This window comes from Phymastichus coffea, unplaced genomic scaffold (genome assembly GCF_024137745.1).
Source record: "Phymastichus coffea isolate CEN01 unplaced genomic scaffold, Cenicafe_Pcof_1.1 PCOF00039, whole genome shotgun sequence".
NCBI classification, from domain to species: Eukaryota; Metazoa; Arthropoda; class Insecta; order Hymenoptera; family Eulophidae; genus Phymastichus; species Phymastichus coffea.
Window position 1 is genome coordinate 1,093,070 of NW_026706850.1, and position 21,931 is coordinate 1,115,000.

Sequence of the window (21,931 nt, forward strand, 5' to 3'; positions counted from 1 at the left end):
AAAGGGAGGGAGGAGAGAATACCTACGCACTGCATGAGGTTCTCTCTTGCAGACATTATGCTAATCTGAAGAGAGCGAGGATGTACGCCCGATAAGCTGCGCTTACTACACGTACGCATATAACATATATATAGCTGAGGCGAGTAAAGATAACTCCCCCCTCTCTCACTGAACTTCACTTCTCTCTCTCTCGCAATGCATTGAGGCCCTCGGGCCCCACGCCCTGAATCTCACGCGAGTTATGCGCGCATCCTATATATATATATATATATATATATATATATATGTACACACACACGCACGCACGCACGCACGCACGCACGCACATGCACGAGACTGTGGAGGCAAGAGGAAAAATGTTGAGAGAACCACAGAGGGATTTTTTAGGAAATGTAACGCCTCGTTTTATACGTAATTTCATCAAGGAGTCGAGTCGTAAGTTTCAGTTGCGCGCCGAAAACATACAATTAAGACCGTCGAAAAACTGTATCGCGCAAAAAAAAGCACGAATTTCAACTTCACGCGAGAAGTGAAGTTATCAACATTCTAAAAAGCTTTATCTCGCCTCGACAACACTCCCCGAAAATAAATCTTCGCATGCGTGTGTGTAATTAACTACATTACACGCGCCAACCTCTTTTGCGCTCTGTAAACCACTTTATTCCCACCCCCTTGCCCTCCGAAACAAAAGAAAAAAAAACGCAAACACACCGAAAAATGTCTGTTAATTTTTAATTTACGATCCGATTCGCGCAGTTTACCGGGTTCGTACCGGAAAAAATACATACAAGTAAAGCCCTAACTGTACATCTTTGTTTTCTGTTTGCTCCGTACCCTATATCTGGCTTTTAAGCTCTCCGCGGTGTCTGTCCGTCCGTCTTCTCTTCTCGCTTATCTTTACAATACTCCCTCTTGTTTCTCCGATTTTTTTTTGCGCACCATGTGTCCTTCTCTCCTTCTTCCTGTTCTCTCTGCGTCTTTTGTCGGGAGGACGGCCGTTTACCTTTCTCACTCTCTCCTCTCTCTCTCTCTCTCTCTCTCTCTCTCTCTCTCTCTCTCTCTCTCTAATTGAATAATTTCGTATAAAAATGCATAATGTGAGAAAGTGACTGTACCGTTACCAAAAAAAAGAACGTATATCGCGTGAATTTAATCGCCAGTTTGATTTATTCGTCAAAAAAAATGCTCTGCCACACACCGCGACTTATTTTTTTTATTCAATTAGGCTTTTATATCAATATTCTTCGCAGAGTACTATTCAGTATATTTCACTCCTAATTAATATTCAATTTAATTTATAGTATACCCGGCGAAGTTGAAAAAAACGAGTCCTCTCTTTACACCGTCGCATATATAAATCACGGAACTCAAGTTTCAAGAGAGTCATGCGTTATTTTGCACGTAATTTACGATCACAACAAATTTATACCTCCAACACTAAAAAAAAGAAAAAAGGAGAAAAAGGAAAAAAAAGGAAGAAAGAAGAAAGACGTGGAGGATTAAAAATTGATATTCGCAAAAATAAAAGGCCGTTTGTCGCATCCGCCTGTAGGTCTATTTATCTATCCTGGAGCGACCGCACACAAAGTGCGCAAAGATAACGCGTCATTAAAAAGCGTTATGCCGCGCGAGTGTTTGGCTTGTTGTTGCTCGGCGCATCGCAGTTGGCGCGTGCGCTTGCGCGCGAGCTTTAATCATTTATTACAAACAGCACTTGATTCCATTATCACGCTCTCCGCGGGAACAGCGAGAGGGCTAACAGTTATCCGCGGTCCGCGTGTGCGAAACCTCTCTCTCTCTCGCTCTCTCTCTCTCTCTCTCTCTCTCTCTCTCTCTCTCTCTCTCTTTCTTTCTCCGCACACGAGGCGTTGTTCCCCTTATCTCCGCTTGCCTCCCTTTTCTCTATCTTCCCCCTTTAATTCTCTCTCGTTTTTCCCATTGCACGGACACGCGTACTCAGTCGCCCCCGCAGCAAACAACAACGGCCTGCTCACGTGGAATAATATTTCAAAATTAATGCTTCTTTCACACGTGTGCACCAACCGGATAACGATGCGTCCGTAAACACGCGTACGCACAACTTCTTTGTTTAAGTAGCGACTTTTACAGCGCGATTTCTTCTGTCGATACATATACGTGTGTATGATTAATCGGCTCCCAACGACGCAGCCACGCGCTCGCCATCGATTTTCAAAGGAAGACTTTTGCTGCTGCTGCTACGGAGATGAGTAAGAAGAGATGCGAGAGCCCCGAAATCGTTTGTGCGCTCTCGCTCTTTTCCTTCGCGCGAGCGATTCAGAGATTATTCGAAAAGATGTTTGATTTGCCGAGGAGAGGAAAAGGCGAATTGCTGCAACTGGTGACTTTCTAAAACTGTTGAAGCCAAAAAAACTCTTGGTTAAATAACCAATCCAATAAAACCGAAAAGCGGTGCGCGCCAGCGAGCATAAAGCCATCGCGCAACTCCATCGAGTTGTCCGAGTGAATGCTCGCGCGCCGTCGTTTTTCTGCGGGGCGTGCGTTCGGCGCGCTCGCGATCGCTCTTATCGCCTAAAATTGCTTTCGCGTGGATGGCTTACGTACGCGCGCGCCACCGCGGCGGAAGTCGCGATCCCTCGGCAAGTAACGCCGAAGCACTCGAGCTGGAAATATATTCCGGGTGGCGTGCTATCGTCGTGTACGGGAAGTGTCCTCGCTCATTAATGGATTGATGGCGATGTCGCGAAGATTAATTTCTTTTTTCCGAATTTTTTTTCCACGGCAAATCGAACCGCATCAGGCGCAACGTGAAACCTGTCGTTGCGCGCGAGCGTTTGGAGAAGAAAAAAAAAAAAAGGACAAACAGAGCGCTGTGTCTAACGGCGGAGCACTCGCGTGATGAAAATCGACAAGCCGCTCGGCCGTCGATCGGCTTTTCAGAAATAAAAGCGCGCTTGCCGGCAAAGATTTGCGTCGAAGGCCGTAAAAAGATTTCTTCCCAGACGCTGTATGCAAAGTCAAACAGTTGGTATTTTTAAATATGTCTCGCGCAAGCTATTATCTATCGCCGCGGCGAAAGAAGTCTCGACGGCTAATTGCCGATCGCTAGCGAAGGAAAAAAATTACAGTTGTTGTTGTATGCAGCCGGGGCGCATCATCAAAATTCAACCCTAGAGGAGCGAAACCACAAAAAAAAATCTGCATAATAGCAGCGGAAAAAAGAGCCACGGGGCTCTCGACGAATATTCAGATTCGATCATCGCATCGGCTAGACGCCTGTACGCTGCTCTTCTTTCTTCGATTGCTCGCCTAGGATAATTTGCGTGTGTGTGCGCGCGCGTGTGTGTACCGCCGTGAAGGTCAACCTTGATGATGTTGAAAAAGAGAAGGGAGAGAGAGAGAGAGAGGCAGCAGCAGCTGTGGCTTCGTTTTTTTTTTTCGTCTTGCAAAATACTTGCGAGCTTTGTCGGCGACGAACGACGATGACGGATGGTTTTAATTGGATGATCGCTCCTTGCATTGCTTCGACTCTGTTAATGCCTCGTTTCAATGGAAAAATTATTACCCTCCGAGTGCTTCGTATTAAATGAGCATCTATTTTCGTGCTCCTCTTTTTTGCCTGTTCTAATTCGTGAAATTAAACCAAAATGCAATGTAGAGCGACAATTTGTTTCGACTGGTGTTTTTTCAACTTTAACGAAGCGATTGAAATAATAATTAGCGCGGCGAGCGAGAGAAACAAGATTGGAAATGTTGGCCGTTTAGTCGTTAATGAGCGTCTAGAAATCTCATGAGGGCCGATAGCCGTCAACGTATTAAACGTTGGCAAACAAAATGCTGCTTAGTAATTGGTAATTCAGACGCGCTGATTTCTTCTAATTGCAAATTTCGCGTGTTGGCCGCGAAATTGTCCGGCGCGTAGAGTGCGTATGCGTGTAATTAGTGTGGAGACGAAACCGTTTCGAGGAAGATCGTTCCTCCAAAAAGTGCCGATTGATTAACAGCGCGCGTTTTTCATTCTCGATTCAGTGGAAACAATTATGCGCTCGCGACATTTTTCAGAGAGGTTGAAGCCCCGACGACAGGGCGGTTCACAGCGCTTCATTCTCCCAAAAAGATAATCTCTTGCAGAGACTGCACGTTCGTTCGTTTTCTCAATTGACACGTCGTCGACATTTTCTAGCTATCGGAAGAAACCGAGCGGTTCTACGACAATCGAATTCTAGTCCAACAGCTCATTCGATACGCGTCCACAATAACGCAGCGATAAATCCATTCGCTTTCTCGTCACCACGTCAAAGTCCGAAACTAAAAAAGTACAGCAACGTCGCGACATCTAAAGCGCGGCGATACGGAAGGGAGAGCCTGAAACAATCGGGCGCGAGGATGAAAGTCGCAATAAACGTCAAAGTCAAATAAATCCATCAATGCTCGCGGCATTATCAATACATGGGCGCGACGGTGCTTCTGCCGCCTTTTTTTCATCGATCACTTTCACGCTCGCGAGGGAATATTCCGCCGCCCCAAAACAAAAGGAGAGCGAAACACCCACGCGCACGCTCTCCGCCGCGAGAAAGCGAATGTTGATGTGTATCACGCGAATGCTGTCCTTTATTTTCGCACATACCTTTGCGCCGAGTAATTAAGCTTTACTTTTATGTCCACGGCCGAATGCGCGTATTTATTTGATAAAAATCGCTGAACTTTTCGTGGAATCCGCTCGCGCGCTCCAAGCCAAAAAAACAAAACAACAAATATATAAAAAAAAAAAAAAAAACCCGCTTTCAGCTTTCCACAAAGTACAATCCGGCGACTATTTGCTGTAGCGCTCGCGCGTGGGTTTCGCTCTGCACATACACGTTTCCGCGGTCGCACGATATAGAAAGGGCGAGATCTAGAATGGCGATGTATATAAACTCGCAGTTGACAAGTATTTTCTCCGTTATCGGCGCGATGCATCTCGAGAGATTCGGTCGCCTTCAAAACGAACGGTTCTGCGCGAGTGCGAGCGCGTTCACGAGTGGAAAAGCGCGCGCGCGAGGAAGAGAGAGAGAGAGAGAGAGAGAGAGAGAAGCGCGAACGTTGCTGTTGACGCTCGGGACAGCGAGCACAGAGGGTTACTTCAATTTTCGCGAGTGACACACTGAAAGCTGCCAAGAGAGCTGACGCATTGCCTGCTAAATAAACAGTAAGTGCACGGAGCGGTAATATACGAGGTCGAGAGAGGCGTTAGAATATCGTCTAAATAAACGAAAGTGGAGGCTGCTGCACGAGCGCCACGCGAGAGCACTAGCAAGCAATTCAATTATTTTGATTGACAGCAAGGAGATCGTAATCGTTTGAGGCTGCGCGCCGGCAGCCAACTCTCTCTCCGTCTGCACTTACCGTGAAAGCATCCAACAAATTCATTATGTGACTTTTATTCGGTAGGTCGCCGGCGAAAGTTGCGCAACGCACAATGGAATTACGGTTTTTCGGAAAGCCCTCCGCCCTCGCGTTCGCGTGCGCCGGAACGATCGTTAATCAACTTTAATTACCGTGCGATAATTCGCGCGCACAACCGAGTTCGGACTTGGTTGAGCATCGCGATCCATTAAACTGCGATGCGTACAATGTCTAACGTCGCGACGTTGATGCATCGCTGCCAGCCCGTCCCGTCGTAATCGAGCTCTTTCTCCTCGTCTGGTCATTGCAGTGGAAATGGAAAGTGCGAAAGAGAAGAAAAATAAGCGATTGCGCGCAAATACCACGGGTGATAAAAATATAAGCTAGACAGAGAGAACCTCGAGACGCAAGAGACAATAGGAGGCACGTGGGCGAAATATAGCGGGCATTTCCCCATTGTCTTATGTATATATATATATATATATATAGGTGGTTGCGCCATACAAGCGAAAATTCAGAGTTTAGCCCTCGTTTATTAATAGGTCGCTTTTGATTTATTTCGGCGCATTGTTGCGCATCTACGTTATATGTATCAATTGTGTGAAGGTATTGTACGAGAGATGAACTGGAGTGCAAAGTGTTGTACCGTTACAAGCTTGTTTATTGTATGCGATTAATCGTGAAAAAGTTTACACGGTGGCTGGGCTTCTTTTCGCGCTGGCCTCCATTCTCTAAAACACAATCGAGCGAGAATCAATTTTTTTTGCCATCTTGTCCTTCTATTACACCAGTTGCTTTGTGTGTGTATGTGTGTGTGTGTGTATGCGCGCGCCTGTGTGTACTGGAGAATATGATTTACGGCTGCATGCGCGAGCCCGAGCTTTCTATATGTTGCAGCTACGAGAGAAAATTAAGTGGATTTTTCATTCACAATATTAATGTTGTTCAACTTTAAAAATGGTATTACTGTTTGTTTATGGCCGTGGGTATGTATGTGTTTGGAGAGACGTTTTTGTTTTAATGTTTATTTGCAGAGGGATGTAATTATATCTAATTGGAAAAATTTATATTGCCTACCAACTTGTGACTTGATTAGTGTTTCATATAAATTATTGAGCCAAGGGGCCCATTTTCATCCTTTGTTAAACTAAATTTTAACTATCGTTGTTTCGACTTCAATTCTGGTCGATTAGCTCTCAAAACTATTTCAATAAATTTCGTTTACAGTACAATGATATTTCAATACTCGAATGTTAGCACTTCCATTAGGAATAAGGACTTTTGTTTTAGGTCTTGAATTGAAAGGTTATAATTAGTCCTTATTAAAACAATACGTATTGATGTACGTAATAATTTCCCTACGACACTATAAGTTCTATGTTAATATTTTTTTCGAGGCAGCCTTGAAAAGCGACGCACATATCGCAGCAACCCACAAATATGATAATCCAGATAGAAACAGAAAACTCCGACGAGATAAATAACGACCGCGAGCACTTTGTGAAAGAGAAACCTTCAAAGCTAAGAAAAAATGAAATAAAAAGAAGAAGAAAAACAATAACGATAACTTTGAAACTGTCATCTATACCAAATATCGTCTGGCGCCAATTAAACTTGTGTGCCGCGAGCGCGCAGTCAATTCCAGTTCTCCAATAGCACACTAAAACGGGCACATTTCGGTCTCTCAGGCAGCGCATATCATAACTCATGCGACTCTGCTGCGCGGCGGTGGTAACAATAAAATTTAACAGCTTCCTCGAAAACTAACGACAGCCGTATTCCCACGAGAGAGAGAGAGAGCAAGAGAGAGAGAGAGAGAGAGAGAGAGAGAGAGAGAGAGGACGACTCCGTTGCTCGCGCGATAATTGATTTCTCATACGAATATGAATTCGAGAAGAGAGATAGACTGTGGCTCGCGTGATTTATGCCGATGCGTATCGGACGCCGCCGATCGATTCTCTCTCTCTCTCTCTCTCTCGCGCAACAACATATGACATCATAATTATTCAGACACACACACACGCACACCAGCGCAGTGACGTATTGCGCACTGGCCACGTGCTCTTGACTTTTTCACTCGGTCGGCGGATTTTACTGTTAGCCCCTCGAGATGGGCTTTCTATTACTTATGCGACTCGGAGTCACGAGGTTTATGTGCGCGCGCGAGCAACGCGAAACAGATACGCGGGCCGCGCCGCTGATATTCGAGAGGCGCGTGATAATTCAGCGCGTTCAATTATGCGTGCGGCGATTCTTTATTTGCGGCACGCGGATTTCGAATGGCTCTGACCATACCGCGGGCTCGCTGTCTTGGACGTGGGCGATCGCGAGTGTATCCGAATTTTACGACTTTGGCGGTCTATCGTCCCGAGCGAAATCCCACGAAATTCATCGAAGCTGCTCAGTTCACGGTGTAAAACTTGGGCAAGTGAAAAATCCGCGGCCTCTCGACATTGGCGGAAGAACGCGGCGTCTGCCATCCCCTGACGTAAGCACTTCGTGATCGACTTTTCTCCGGCAGCAATCGGCAGCCAGGGCAAAAGAAGCCTGTAGGTTGGCGGTTGGTGGGGGCACAGATATATAGAAAAATCGGCAAAAAGAAAGGAAGGAGGCAGCAATGAAGGCATGTCCTTTGGCGGACCCCCGCTGATCGGCGGCGGCGGAATGCCTCGTCCGTCTATTATAAATATCTCTCTCTCTCTCTCTCTCCTCTCTCTTTCTCGGGGCTAAAGGCGTGGGACCGCGATCTCCGATGCTACACGCTCGAGCGGACGTGACGCTCTCCTCGCTATCTCGGTCGCGCGCTCGCGCAAAAGGGCGAGAGAGAGAGGATCACTGACAGATAGGCATTTCTTTGCAGCGAGCGCTCGGTCGGGCGCGCTCCCCTCCCCTGCCGTCCGCCCGCGATATATCGATGCCGAGAGATGGACGCTGCAGATTGGGCCGCCGACGCCGCCGCTTATGCGCTGCTTGCAACCTCCCCGTCTCGAACATCCATTGTCCTTTAAAGTTTAAAGGTCTTTTACAAATTGCGCCACCGTACGCCTCAGACTACCGATGCTTTTGTTACATATCGCGTGCGATCGTTCCAAATCAGCGTGCATGCTTCGGCGCGCGAATCGGCTAACGCGAGGGCAGCTTGGCCGCCGCGCGTAGAAATTGAATCGCAGACAAGGCGTTTACTTTGGGGGGGGGGGGGGGGGGGGGGGGGAGAAAAGCGCTCTTGCGCGGATCAATCAGCTTTGCATCCGTTTGCAGCACTCGCCTGGCTTAACTGTACATCCAGCATAAAAAAGAGGCAGAATGACAAACAGGAATAGTGCGCCGGCAGCTGCGCCGATTCGCAATAACGGACAGACGCCTGAAGGTACGCGTATCCTTTTTCCAAATGAAACATTCCTGCATCTGCCCCTAGCCTCGCGCTGATTGACGATTTAGCGCGCGTTAATTGCGCGACGCGCAGTTGCAGTCGTGCGCATAACCGATCGCTCTGTGTACGCGCCGTGCGACTTTTCAATTCTGATCATTAATGCGCTCGATTGTCCGTGCATGCGCGCCATGCTTGTAACGTGCTGCCTCGTGCTCGCATCGAACTCTCCCGTGGTACAGCGCTGATGAATACTTTGACTTACGTGCTGCAATAAGCCAGTGCATTTTCCTCGGGCTTACCTGCAATTGAAACGTCAAATTATTGGCTTTCTTTTCGTTGCAGTCGACTTGCCTCGCGAAAAAAATGGCAAGCTCGCGCGTGCAGATGTCATAATTGCCTTGGCCAACTATATGACAACGAATCGCATCGCCGTGCAATGTCCGCGAGTGCTTTTCCCCGAGGAATTATCGGTCGCCGGGGAACAATTAATCGAAAGCGTCCTTTGGATGGTAACTTTCACTGGCTAACGAAACGGGAACAACGCCAACGACCGCGTTTGGTGAGCGCGCCGAGTTACGAGCAACGCGACAGCAAAGCACTCGAAGCAACGACGACTCTGTCCTCTTTTATTTATTTTAGACGACAAATTCACGCAAACTTTCGCCAGCGCACGCTGCACCTGCAAATTCGTGAGGGAGAGAGGGCGGAGAGCAAGTTATCGTTTCATAAATAAAACGCCGAGGCCTTATTATGGCCGAGCGCGCGCTCGACAAAAGCGGAGGATGACACGCTGAAAAAATAACTCCGCTGGCTTTTTTAAGGTCCTGGCAATTATTTAAAACAGCAAATGCCGCAGTGCACTCCTCTCCCCCCCCCCCCTCTCTCCCGGATTGTAAATTACCGACGTGGATTATTCATAATTTCGCGAAAAGTGATGATAGTTTCGTCGTCTGCATCCGCGTTCGTATATCATCGGGAAAAAAAGCTCATCAAGATGTATCAAACGGATTTTTTGTTCGTTATAGTAGTGCCGCATCCCCTATGACTTAGGATGATAGGAAATTTTTGCAAGCAAAGCAGCATGACGCGTGATAATAAAAAAGCGAAATATCAGCTTTGATCTATCAGCGATTTTGAAAAGTACCTTCGCCTATACTTACGCAACAATGAACAATCAAGAAAAGGAGCAGAAGAATACGAAAAAAAGGACAAGAAAGTCGCGCGCGACAAAGGGCGATGTATAGGTGTACGGCATGTGTGTGTGCTGCTGCTGCACCCAGCCGTGCAGAAAAAGTGAAAAGGGCTCCATCAGGGGAATTCCATTCGGAGGCCCGAATTCAATGGGGCGCGAGCGAGCGCAAAGATCCAGCTGAGAGAGTCGCCCACCACTACGAAAATATGAAGGAGGACCTCGTTAATCGTCCGGCCAAACCGACTTCTCTCTCTCTCTCTCTCTCTCTCTCTCTCTCATTCTTAGACGCTTCGGATTCTTCGTTGCTTCTGCAGCTTTGTCGCTCTGATGGGATCAGCCAGCTCTTTCTTCTTCTTGTTCGGTTCCTCTTGGGGCGCGGCAGACACACACGTGCGCGCGCGGATATAGCTTTGACTTCTTCTGCTTTTTATTTCTTCTTCGGTGATGCTTTTGTTCGACGTGTGTTTCGAAACGAACGAGAAGACGACGAGACACATACACCACATTCAAAAATCTCCGCGCGCCAGCCTCGAATATTAATCTCTGATGCTGCTATACGATTCTTTTTTTTTTCAGACTCACAATGTTTTTGCGCACGAGATTGTTGTCCAAGTTTCATTTTTCATTGGCCGCGCGTGACCAATGATGAATTAAAACACGCTTCGATTCGTAGATCATATACCAATTGAATAATATGCGTAGCGGCATCGTGACTAAGCTTTGCCAGCTATCAATGATATTTTTACTCATATCATTTATTAAACGTGTCTAGATTTCGACGCGCACCGTAAAGTCCTTCAAAATATTTGCCGAACAATGGTAACGTCGAAATATTAATAATCCAGGCATACGAAAATATGATATCCCTCGCTGCGCGACAATGACACTAAATTGCAGGCGCAATGCCGAAATCGCCGTGGCGATAAAAGTGTCTTCATTAAAAGAATACTCCCTCTCAATTGAAAAAAGCCTCACGAAAGAATTAACAACCACTATCGAACAATAAAATGCACAGTCGATGCACACAGCAGTAGGCCTTATTTAGAGAGCGAGACGGAGAACCACACGCAGCAGAAAAGCGCTCACCCGCGGTGCCAAAAACGCGAAAGAGCGTTCGCCGTGTAAATCATTCGATGTATACATACATGAATTATTCACGAGAGAATACGTTTATCATTTTGTAAAAAAAATGTCACACGCGAATTTTTCGGATAATTGATTGTTTCCTTTTTCTTCGAGAATCACCGAGTTAATGTGTCTATTTGTTAAAGGATGATTCGCTGACGGATAGTATATAGAGTTGTGCGTGCGAAAATTATAGACTGCTGATTAATGGGTGAGTCGCGACTATTGATTGCAGCGGTGTGACGCAGAAAAAAAGAGAAGCTCTAAATGCCGGAGGACGTCGCAGAACTGAAAGGAAAAAATCGATATACGCAAAAGAAACGGCAAAAACATGTCGGATGCTAATACGCGCAACGCACACCTACCAAATATACGTTGATTAATCATTTCCATCGGATTATTCGCAGACGAAATAATATCCTGTGTATTCGTTCGCATGCAAATTGAGGAGAAGGCCATTTTGAAAAAAAATAGAAAAATAAAAAATCTTGTTAAATTATAAGCACCGACTCGTTAGCCAAAAAGAAAAAAAAAACAATTTCGTCTGCTGCGTTTGAAAGTGAGGTAAGAAATATTTTAAAAAAAAGTATGTATGTATATATATACACGTTAAGAGATAATCTCTTTCTCACCTACAACTTCATTATCCTTAACAAGTCTCTTAATAACGCTAATTTCAAACGTGAACACACACGCGGGACACACAAAAAAAGCAGAAGAGAGAGAAAGAGAGACAAAGAGAGGAGAGATTCGCGTTTTCGATATATATATATATATATATATATATATATATATATATATATATATATATAGCGGTTTTTGACGCGCAATGCAAGAAAGGATACCGTCGAGTAGGACATGATTTCTTTGCTCGATTTTGTGAGCAGAAAAATCGAGCCTATATTAAAAAATTTTCAAATCGAGAAAGTAAAAAGATTGCAGCTATATCAATGACCGAACGAAATGTGTATTAGTGACGATATCCATAGCATGTAAAACAGCAGGCAAACGCCTGTTTAAACGATGGGGAAGGGGGGGGGGCAATTATAAAACCACAAAGATCGAATCAGAGAGAAACGAAGTCGAAGAAGAAAAAAAAAACTTTCGGAAAATGACAAGCTCGGAACTCGAAATTAAAAGAAAGAAAACGAAACGAAAGGTAAACCGGACATCTCGAACGAGAGAGTGAGAGAGAAGAAAAACAAAGTCGGTTAACAACGTATGAGTGATGCGAGCGACGATGAGACGGCAACATTTATATGTCTATACCGAAGGGCTACGTTCTGAAATTTTTCAGATGACCTGATTTGCAATACATCGATAAATATAATATTATATTAAATTGAAGAACTTTCTTTTTTTGAAGGTTGGACGCGTAATATATTATACGTCTATTTCGTCGATTTCACTCTTTTATTTTTTAAAATTCCGATTAACGTCAAGACACTTCACGCGGAATTGACACTATCTCGTCTCGATTTCGACTGCCGTCTATGCAAATTATACATCGGCGATCGTTTCGCCGGATAATAACTCCATTGGCGTATAAAGTCCTTGAAGCAAATGCATATACAAGAGACAAAACGTCGAGAGGAATGAAGAAGCCGAAGAAGACACGCAAAACAAAAGGACCAGCAGAAGAGGAGAGACAGAAGTATGATCATGCGAAGATGGCAATCATAGCTGAATCGGCATCGTCGAATATCTTGACTCCCCCCGCCCTCCCCAACCTCGCTGCCCCTCTTAACATGTCAAAGTCAAAGCTCAGAAATCGTCGTCCGCGATATCCGACGATAATGATCGTCATCATCTTGGGCTCATTTTTCAATGTCGCCAAAAAGAGCGACGGGCAGAGTGATCGAAATTGAAGAGGACGCGAGCGCGCAAGAAGAGAGTTTCGGGAGTCGTCGTCGCGCGTGCAAAAAAGCGCCCTCGCGAGCTTTAACGTTTGAAATTAATAAATTTCGCGTTGCCGCGGAGGGAAGAGCAGCTAAAAAAGTAGAGAGAGAGAGAGCGCGCGCGGCAGATGTCAACGTCCCTTGCGGATCGCAAAGATACGTATGCGTATGCATTGGACGCAAGCGATTAACTCTTTCGCATTGGAATTTTGCTTGCGTTCCTTTTTGCAATCCATTCAAATTTCACGCAACAATCCCGCTCTCGTAATTAAGCGCATGGAAATTAAGTGAACATAACGAGCCTAATATTAAACGTGCACGGTAGCAGCTGCCTGTGTTTTATCTCGCAAAAAGTAAAATATGACGAGCGCGTGTATAGGAAATGTAGGTAAGTACACACGCGGAAAGGTAAATGAGGAACAGTGATGAAACGGGAGAGAGGAGGAACGCGCGCGCGCGCACGTGTGTGCTCCCTTACGGATAATTTATTCGCCGACAGGTTCTCTCTCTCTCTCGCTCTCTCGCTCTCTCGCTCTCTCGCGCGCGAACATCGATTCAATTAGACCGTTAGCGCGCATTGCCGGAGAGAAACAAAGTTGTCTCACTGGCGCGATCTTTCTATTCGTGGCGCGATCGCGCGCGTGAGAAAAGCTTTTGAAAGCGAAGAAAAAAAGCAAACTCCGGAGAGACATGGAGAGAGAGACGCAAAAGTCGATTATTAATAAACTTGCTCCAGATGAGATAGTAGCCGCGACGATGTATAATGAGCCAAATTAATATCGAGTAACGAGACGTATATAATATATATACACTGCTGCCGTTTCGTGGAAATGTTGCCTCGTTACGTTGCGCGAGAAAAAGGTTGGCGTATAATGTTCTTAAAAGCTTTGTGCAATAATTGATCGTGGCAACCTGCGCGTCGGCTTATCTTGATAAATAATCTCTTTGTGCAAAGCGTTTAAAAAGCGTAAAATTAGTCGCTTTATAAATATATCCTTCCGCGGCAGAAATGTACTGTGGCGCGCAAACGAAACAAAGAAGAAGGACGAAAGAAGAGACGAAGGAGAAAAAAAAAAACAAGGCAGTCAGTCAGTCACTCAAAGACGTACGTTCATCCCCCGAATATTTCACTGTCCCACGCCGCACGACAAAAAGGCCCACTTATGGCTCTCGCATTCAATGGCATCTCCCTCTCTGTCTCTCGGCAAAAACCGTTTTGCGCGCAAGAGAGATCCCACAAGAGAGCGAGCAAGTCGATGATTAGCGCGAGATAGAGGAAATATGTGTCGCATGTTTGAAGGTAGGGAGGGAATGCGCGCGATTATCGCGTTTATTTGTTTATTGCGAGGCCGTTCTGCTTTTTTCCCATCTCTCACTCCCTGCCTCGCTGATATTTAGTGGATTCCTTTAAAAAGTTCCTTTCGTGCCCCTTTCTCGGTATGATTTAACGCTGCGGCAGCGGCACTTTCGCTTTGTAGCCAAAATAATAATAAATGTTGAAGCGCGCATCGAGAACGCATTGTTTAATAATACGAATTAAAGGAGTTAAAGGGAAAAACTGCTGAAAAAGAATATTAGCGACGTCGGACGATCATGAAACGAAGCGCGGCGGCCGCGAAGGAATTAACTATATATACGTAGCACGATGCAGCGCAGCAATAGCAGAGCGGCGGCTGTGTATAGCCACTGGCCGAGATCAAGTTTTTCTCCTCTCCCCCCCTTATTCGCGACTTGACTTCCTGGCACGCGGTTCTCTCGTCTCCTGTCGCTCGACGTTCTTTCGTATATATTCCTTCTCGTGTGCGCTGCCCTTCTATCTGTCTGTTTATTTCTCTCTCTCTCTCGCTTTTCATCGTGCGTGTCTCTCCCCCTTTTTCTCTCTCAGACGAGACGACGACGGCGACGAGCGATCTACTTCTTCTTTGCTCCTATATACGCGGCTTTTTGAAATTTCTCGACGACCGGGAGCTTTTTAGCTTGCGAGTGCGAACTCGACATGGGAGAGACTGCTTTTTTCCTGGCTTCAACAAACGCTTAACTTTTCAAATTGCCAGGCGACTGAAATGAGAGACTGGGTTTTGCTCGCACCGCATCGCGCGCGATAAATTGGTATAACACTTAAAGCAGCAGATCGCAACGCGAGCACCCGCAAAACTGCCTATTTGTTAGCTATACGTGCCTTTGACTTCCCTTTTCTTTTTTCTCGACGCTCTGTTGTCGTTAATTATCGCCACGAATTAAATGCCCATTTTCTTTTGCATTACTGTTCAGGAAAAGAAAGAACGGCTAATTACCGTAAGTTAGAGCCCGCGCGCAACACGAAAAGTTCAAGTCCAGAAATAGCTTATGACGATAAAACTCTAGGGACTCCTGCTCTTTCTCCTGTTTTTTCTCTCTCTCTCTCTCTCTCTCTCTCTCTCTCTCTCTCTCTCTCTCTCTCTCTCTCTCTCTCTCTCTCTCTCTCTCTCTCTCTCTCTCGTGTAAGATACGTGTGTGCTGCTGCTACCTTCCTATCAAAACTCGATCGGCTCCCGTAAGCGAATGAAAAGAAAGGAAAAAGAATCAATCGCCATCGATCAAGAATTAAGACTCGAAGCTAACAAATCCGAATAAAAGAAAATAAGGTACATGTATATAGGTATGCGGTAAAAAATAAACGAGGGATAGTGTACACTTTACAAATCAAGTTCTAATAGTCATCCTGCAACTGCATAGGAACATCTCTCAATTAAAAACAAGAAAAAAAGGAGCGCGCAATACACGACTCGATCGCGTGGCGCGGTTCGTTATCATATCTGTCACGGTTATTTTAGCTGTCATTGTGTAATACCTTTCTGCAAGGAGCTCGCGGTTCGTTACCCGACGCATAGCGATTTCGAGCGGAAGGAGGATGTGCAAAGGCAAACCGCGTGGGAAGTGCCACCGTTGTGCCTGCGCGCGCACACGCCTCTGATGACTTAATTTGACGCTTCAGCCCAGCCTCCTGCCCCCTCCCCCTTCTGCCTGTCTGTCTCTCTCTTTCTCTCTCTCTCTCTCTCTCTCTCTCTCTCTCTCTCTCTCTCTCTCTCGCTTACTCGAGTTCTCTTTCTTTTAAACTCGCGCGGGGCAAGAGAGAGAGAGAGAGAGAGAGAGAGAGAGAGAGAGAGAGAGAGAGACAGAGAGAGAGAGAGAAGCGACTTATTAAAAACGCAACCTTTCCGCTCTCTCTCTCTCTCTTATGTACACCAGAGACCGTATTGTTTCGCGCGGCGACACGCAAAGCAGGAGGTAAGGGGAATTGTAGCATTTCGCGACTAATAAGACATGTCGAGTTGAATTTATGAGGCACAAATCTCACGGAACTTTCCCCCCTGCCTCTCTTCTTATAGTACGTTACAGTAGATAAACTACAAAAACTACACTTGCGCGCATAAATCACTCGCATAAGAGAGATTGATTCGTAGAATCAATGTGCTCAGTATAAACGATATACACCGAAGCCGAGATTGGCAAGACAATTATGACGTCACACAACAGATAAACTGGGTTACTTTTAGGCTCTTACCTTGGTAGACGATGTACTAGCTTTGCCACCACCGCTGACGATAGCATAGATCTCCACTTCGTACCACTCGACACCAGCCTCTTTATCCAATGGACCAGTTGTACTTAAAACTCCACTCTTCGGTTCAACGTCGAATAGTTTATCGACTTGTGGACCACCCGCGCCAGCTGTCACGTTAGTCACGTAATACTCGAGTTCTTCGTTCGAACGACGACTACGCGCGGTCACGCGTATTATGCTGGCACCCGCAGGTTCGTTCTCGTACACGCTTCCTTCTAATTTGCCACCAGCGTGTTCCCAAATTGGTGTATCATCACCTTCACCAGGTAGAATCAAACTCACGTATGTTTCGGACGAGCGTCTTTCGGCTTGTACGGCTTCGTCGGTTGCACGTACACCAACCTGCATCTTCGTTAGTTTCTCAAAGATTGTTGGCGAACGTGGTAGCCGCATGGTTAATTCACCGGTATTGCGGTGGATATGAAACATGTCCGAGTAGTTGGCACCGAGTCGTAATAATTCGTAAGTGACGAGGCCGTTGGTGCTGGAATCTAAATCACGTGCTTGCAGTTGAGCCACTTTGATTTGTTTGCCAGGTTGGTAAGGGATGGTACTTTTGATTGGTAAGATGGCTGAGGGCATGCTCACAAAGATTGGAGCATTATCGTTGACGTCGGTAACAATGACAATCACTTGTTTTTCAGCAATTAATCTTGCGGAAACTGGTTTAGCATTATCTGTTGCGACGACCACCAACTTAAACGTATCAATTTCCTCACGATCGATTGGTAACAGAGTGTGGATAACTCCAGTTGTTGGATTGATACCAAACCTACGTTTCTGATCATCAGGCTCTTGACTAGCAATCGTATAACTGACAACCCCGTTGTCACCGGAATCTGGATCTTCGGCAGTGACGGTAACAACAGGTCTGTGTACCGGGATACCTTCGAGAATTTGTCGCACAATCGCGGTATTAGGAAACACAGGTGGATTGTCATTGACATCGACAACGTTCACCTGCAGTGTAATGACACTGCTAAGTCGCGGATGGCCAGCATCGCTACAAGTAATATTCAGATGATAAATCTCCTGTTCCTCATAATCCAACGGTCGCCTAAGATAGAGAGCACCGCTAACTGGATCAACGTGAAAAGCATCTCGTCTATTACCAGCGGATATTCCATAGGTAAGTTCGCTATTGATACCGAGGTCATCATCAGTCGCTTGGAACCTAAGCAACTGTTCGCTGATAGGCGCGCTCTCTAGTACAGAGATCCTGGGCTTATTATCCTGAAAACGGGGCATGTTGTCGTTCTCGTCGAGTACCTCGATGTGCACGATCGCGCTCGAGGACAGTCGGCTCTCTAATCCGGCGTCATGCGCTACGACCGTGAGATGGTAATTGTCTCGTGTCTCACGATCGAGCCGCCTTGCCAGCGAGATCTGTCCCGTTGCCTCGTCTATCGTAAATTGCCCCTCCTGATGCTCATCATTTGTCATGGTCTCCAGCGAGTAGAACACGTCGCCGTTCAGCCCCTCATCCGCGTCCTGAGTGTACACTCGCAACAATTGAGTACCCACGGCTGCGCCCTCACTCACTTGTACCTTGTATGGCAGTCGCTTGAATTGCGGAGCATTGTCGTTCACGTCGTTGATGTATACGCTGACCTTTACCTTGTCCGAAAGCCGCACCATACCGTTGTCGATCACGCTTGCCTCTAGGACGATCAAGTTGTTACCAGTTGTTGCCACCAGATGTTCTCGATCGAAAGGATGTAGAGACTTGATGAACCCGTTGCGTGGATCAATGGCGAAATCCTGTTGGGTTGAACTCAATGAGAACGTCAGATCGGCATTGCGATCAACGTCCCGATCGCTAGCTAGAAGTTTACCGACAAAAGTGTCAGATAGTTCATTTTCACGAAGATGAAAGGTAAAACTAGAATTGCTGAACTGCGGCGCATTGTCGTTCTCATCAATTACATGAACTACTACTGGAACGGTGGAACTGCGAGGTGGATTACCCTGATCTTTGACTGTTACCTCAAGTGCGTAGTAGTCCTGTTCTTCGTGATCCAGCACGTTTTTCACATATAATTGACCATCCGGAAAGATACCAAAGCGATTTTCCCAGTTACCTTCACTAATCGAGTATAATACTCTGCCGTTATTACCAAGATCATTGTCCGATGCAATCAAGGCAAAGAATCGTTCGTTAACAGGCGTTGACTCGGGCAACGATGTCTCGTAACTGGTCAATCTGAATACAGGAGTATGGTCGTTAACGTCCTCGATGATCACACGAATCTGTTGTGTTGCTGATAATGGTTGAGGACCCGAATCTATCGCTGTCACCTCAAGATGTAACAAAGTACCGGGTGGTGACTTGATCGGTTTGTCCAGATAGATAATCCCGGAATTCTCGGCGATGCGAAATTGTTTGTTGGGATTTTGCGTGAGCGAGTAACTAATACGTGCGTTAGCACCGGTATCTCTGTCACGGGCCCGTGCCAAACATACTTCTTGGCCAACCGCAGCGTATTCTTTGAGATAAACTTCCTCCTCACGCTCCTCGGTGGGGAACCTTGGTGGATTATCATTAATATCGACGATCGTGATGTTCACGCTCGTGACCGCGTGAGCAAGGCTGACTCGAGCAACAACCTGCAGGCTATAATAGGATGTTAACTCGCGATCGAGGCAACCGGCGGTGCTTATTGATCCCGTGAATTCGTTTATCTTAAAGCTACCCGTCGGGTCGCCGTACACTATGGCGTAACTGACTTTTGTGCTCCCAGTTTGGTGATTTGTTACTTGTACCGTGCCAACTTCTCTGTCGTAAGACGTACGCTCGCTGCAATCGCCTCGGTTCTCCGTGATATTATAGTGATAACCGTTAGAAGCGCCGAATTCCAGTGACTCCAAGCTTTCCTCACGTGCAATTTCAACGAACGCGTTCTTCATAGCTGACCTGTCACCGGTGTCTTTGGCAGATATTATCAATTCAAATAGATGTTTATGCGCTTGCTTCATCGAACCTTGAAGAAAGATCTCACCGGTTCTTTCATCTACTGCGAACAATCCTTCACCACCAGATTCTAGCGAGTATCTGATTTGTGCGTTCTCCTTAGTATCTGCATCGGTAGCTAGAACTTTACCAACCATCGTACCTATACTAGCATCTTCAGTCAGCTTGAAAAAATAACTTGTCGGATAGAATGTTGGTGGATTATCATTGACATCCTCGAGGGACAACATTACCGTGGCAGTAGAACTTTGTGGTGGAGTACCTTGATCTCTGGCGATCACCGCGACCCGATATTCCTCGACCTTCTCACGATCCATACTTATTTTTGTCATCAGTTGACCAGTCAACGCATCCAGTGCAAACGTCTTTGGATAATCTCTCAACACATTAGGATGCAGACTATAAGCTACACTTCCATTAGTACCCTGATCGTTATCCACTGCAGACAGCGTAGCTACTAAACTATTAGCCGGTGTATTTTCCGATAAGGTAACTTGAACGACGTTCTGCGAAAATTTCGGCGCCTCGTCATTTTCATCGAGAATCGTGACGCGCAGATGAGTGGATACGTACTTGGGATTTGGACCACCGTCGCGAGCTGTTACCTTAAGCTCTACGCTGCCTTGTATCTCGCGATCTAGTTGCGCTTTCGTGGTAACTAAACCGGTATCTTGATCAATGACGAACCAATTCTGATTATTACCGCTCTCAAAGTCGTAGTAAATTCGTGCGTTTAGTCCAGTATCCGCATCGGTAGCTGTGATACTGGCGACGAAACTACCGATCGGCGAAAGCTCGGACAATACCGCCGAGTACTCGCTCTGTTGAAACGCGGGCTCGTGATCGTTGACATCATTAACGTGGATGACGAGGTAAGCCGTGGTCGATCTGGGCGGCGTACCTTTGTCAGTGGCGATGATGGTCAAATTATAGGTGGGAATTTCCTCGCGATCCAGTCGCCCATTGACCCTTACAATATGAAAGCTCTCAGTGTTGTAAGCTAGCTGGAAATGACCTAATTCATTGCCAGCTTTTATCTCCACGGTTGTGTCACCGTTCAAGCCTTCGTCGTTGTCAATAATACCAACAGCAGCGACGATCGAATCCTTGGCCGCATTCTCATCGACGGTTGCAAATCCAGTGGTGGGCGGAAAGTAGGTGAACTTGATTTCGGGATCGTGGTCATTAGCATCGACGAGGTTAACCGTTACGTAAGTCCTTGCATCTTGCCGAGGCGAACCATAATCTCTCGCTAATACAGTAATCACACAGCTTTTTGGACATCCACCACCAGGACGAGTTTGTTGACAACTCTGCTGAGGGCAGTCCAACATTTCGGCCGTTAATATCTCACCAGTTTCAGCGTCAATGGTAAATTGTCTCTCATTCTCCGGTAGATAGTAACTCAACTTAGCATTGTCGTCGATATCCTTGTCGATTGCACGAACTGTAAGCACGTGAGTACCAATCGACGCACTCTCGTTGACCGCGACAACGTAATCGCTCTGCTGGAAAACCGGTGGATTGTCGTTAACGTCGAGTACCGTAACGTTCACCAATAGGCAACCTAATCTCGGTGGTTTACCTCTGTCTTTCGCACACACATTCAAGTAGTAGTACTCGACTTGCTCGCGATCTAACTTGGCCGTAGTCTCGAGGTGCAGATAAGAGGTCTCACCACTTGGATTAGCCGTGACCGAGAGTCGAAACTTGCGATCGGTATTGCCATTAACGATAACATAGTCGTCATTGACCCCATTCTCCGCTGTATCTTTATCCGTGGCAGTATCGAGAAGTAGCTTGGTACCAGCTTCGGCGGATTCGGAGAAACTCACCGCGATACTTGATTCAGGAAACTCGGGTGCGTTGTCGTTGACGTCGAGTACGTGAATCCTTACCTCGATCGGGTAGGTCGGCTGACTCGACAGCACCACAAAGTCAAAGCGATCGCTTGTTAATGCCTCTCGGTCAAGCAGCATCGCCGTCTTGATCTCACCGCTGACCGGATCCAAGCTGAACTCCTTAGGCAACTCGTTGAAGCGATAAGTGAAACCCTCCAGCACTGGTATTCTACCGACCAAGCTGCCCTTTGACAAGCCCTCTTTGACCTCGAATTGTGCTCTCTTGTCGACCGCTCGACTCTGCATTGCCAATGGTATTTCTTGGGGTGGCGGTGGTAACACGATCGAGCGTCGTGGCACCAATCGCGCTTGTAATATCTCTGCGGCATGACCATGATTATGCCGTTGCTGGGCTATTAGGCCCAGTAGACATACTAGGCCTAAGGTCAAACGTAACATAGTGCACAACACACTCACACTACACTCTCGTTTCTTGACTATCTGCTACCTGTCGCAGTGTTTCCTCATCCTCCTCCACCAACTCGTTCCCCTTTAACTTAGATAAG

The 21,931-nt window shown here is 46.4% G+C and overlaps 1 protein-coding gene across 1 annotated transcript in view; it reads right to left on the minus strand.

The window, feature by feature from the left end:
• Window positions 1-21,671, minus strand: part of LOC131664029 (cadherin-related tumor suppressor) — a 75,258-nt gene extending 53,587 nt beyond the window's left edge. Inside the window, exon 1 of the mRNA XM_058934865.1 lies at window positions 16,494-21,671. Coding sequence (XP_058790848.1) covers window positions 16,494-21,671 — 5,178 coding nt within the window. The remainder of the gene's footprint in view (window positions 1-16,493) is intronic.
• Window positions 21,672-21,931: the final 260 nt, after the last annotated feature.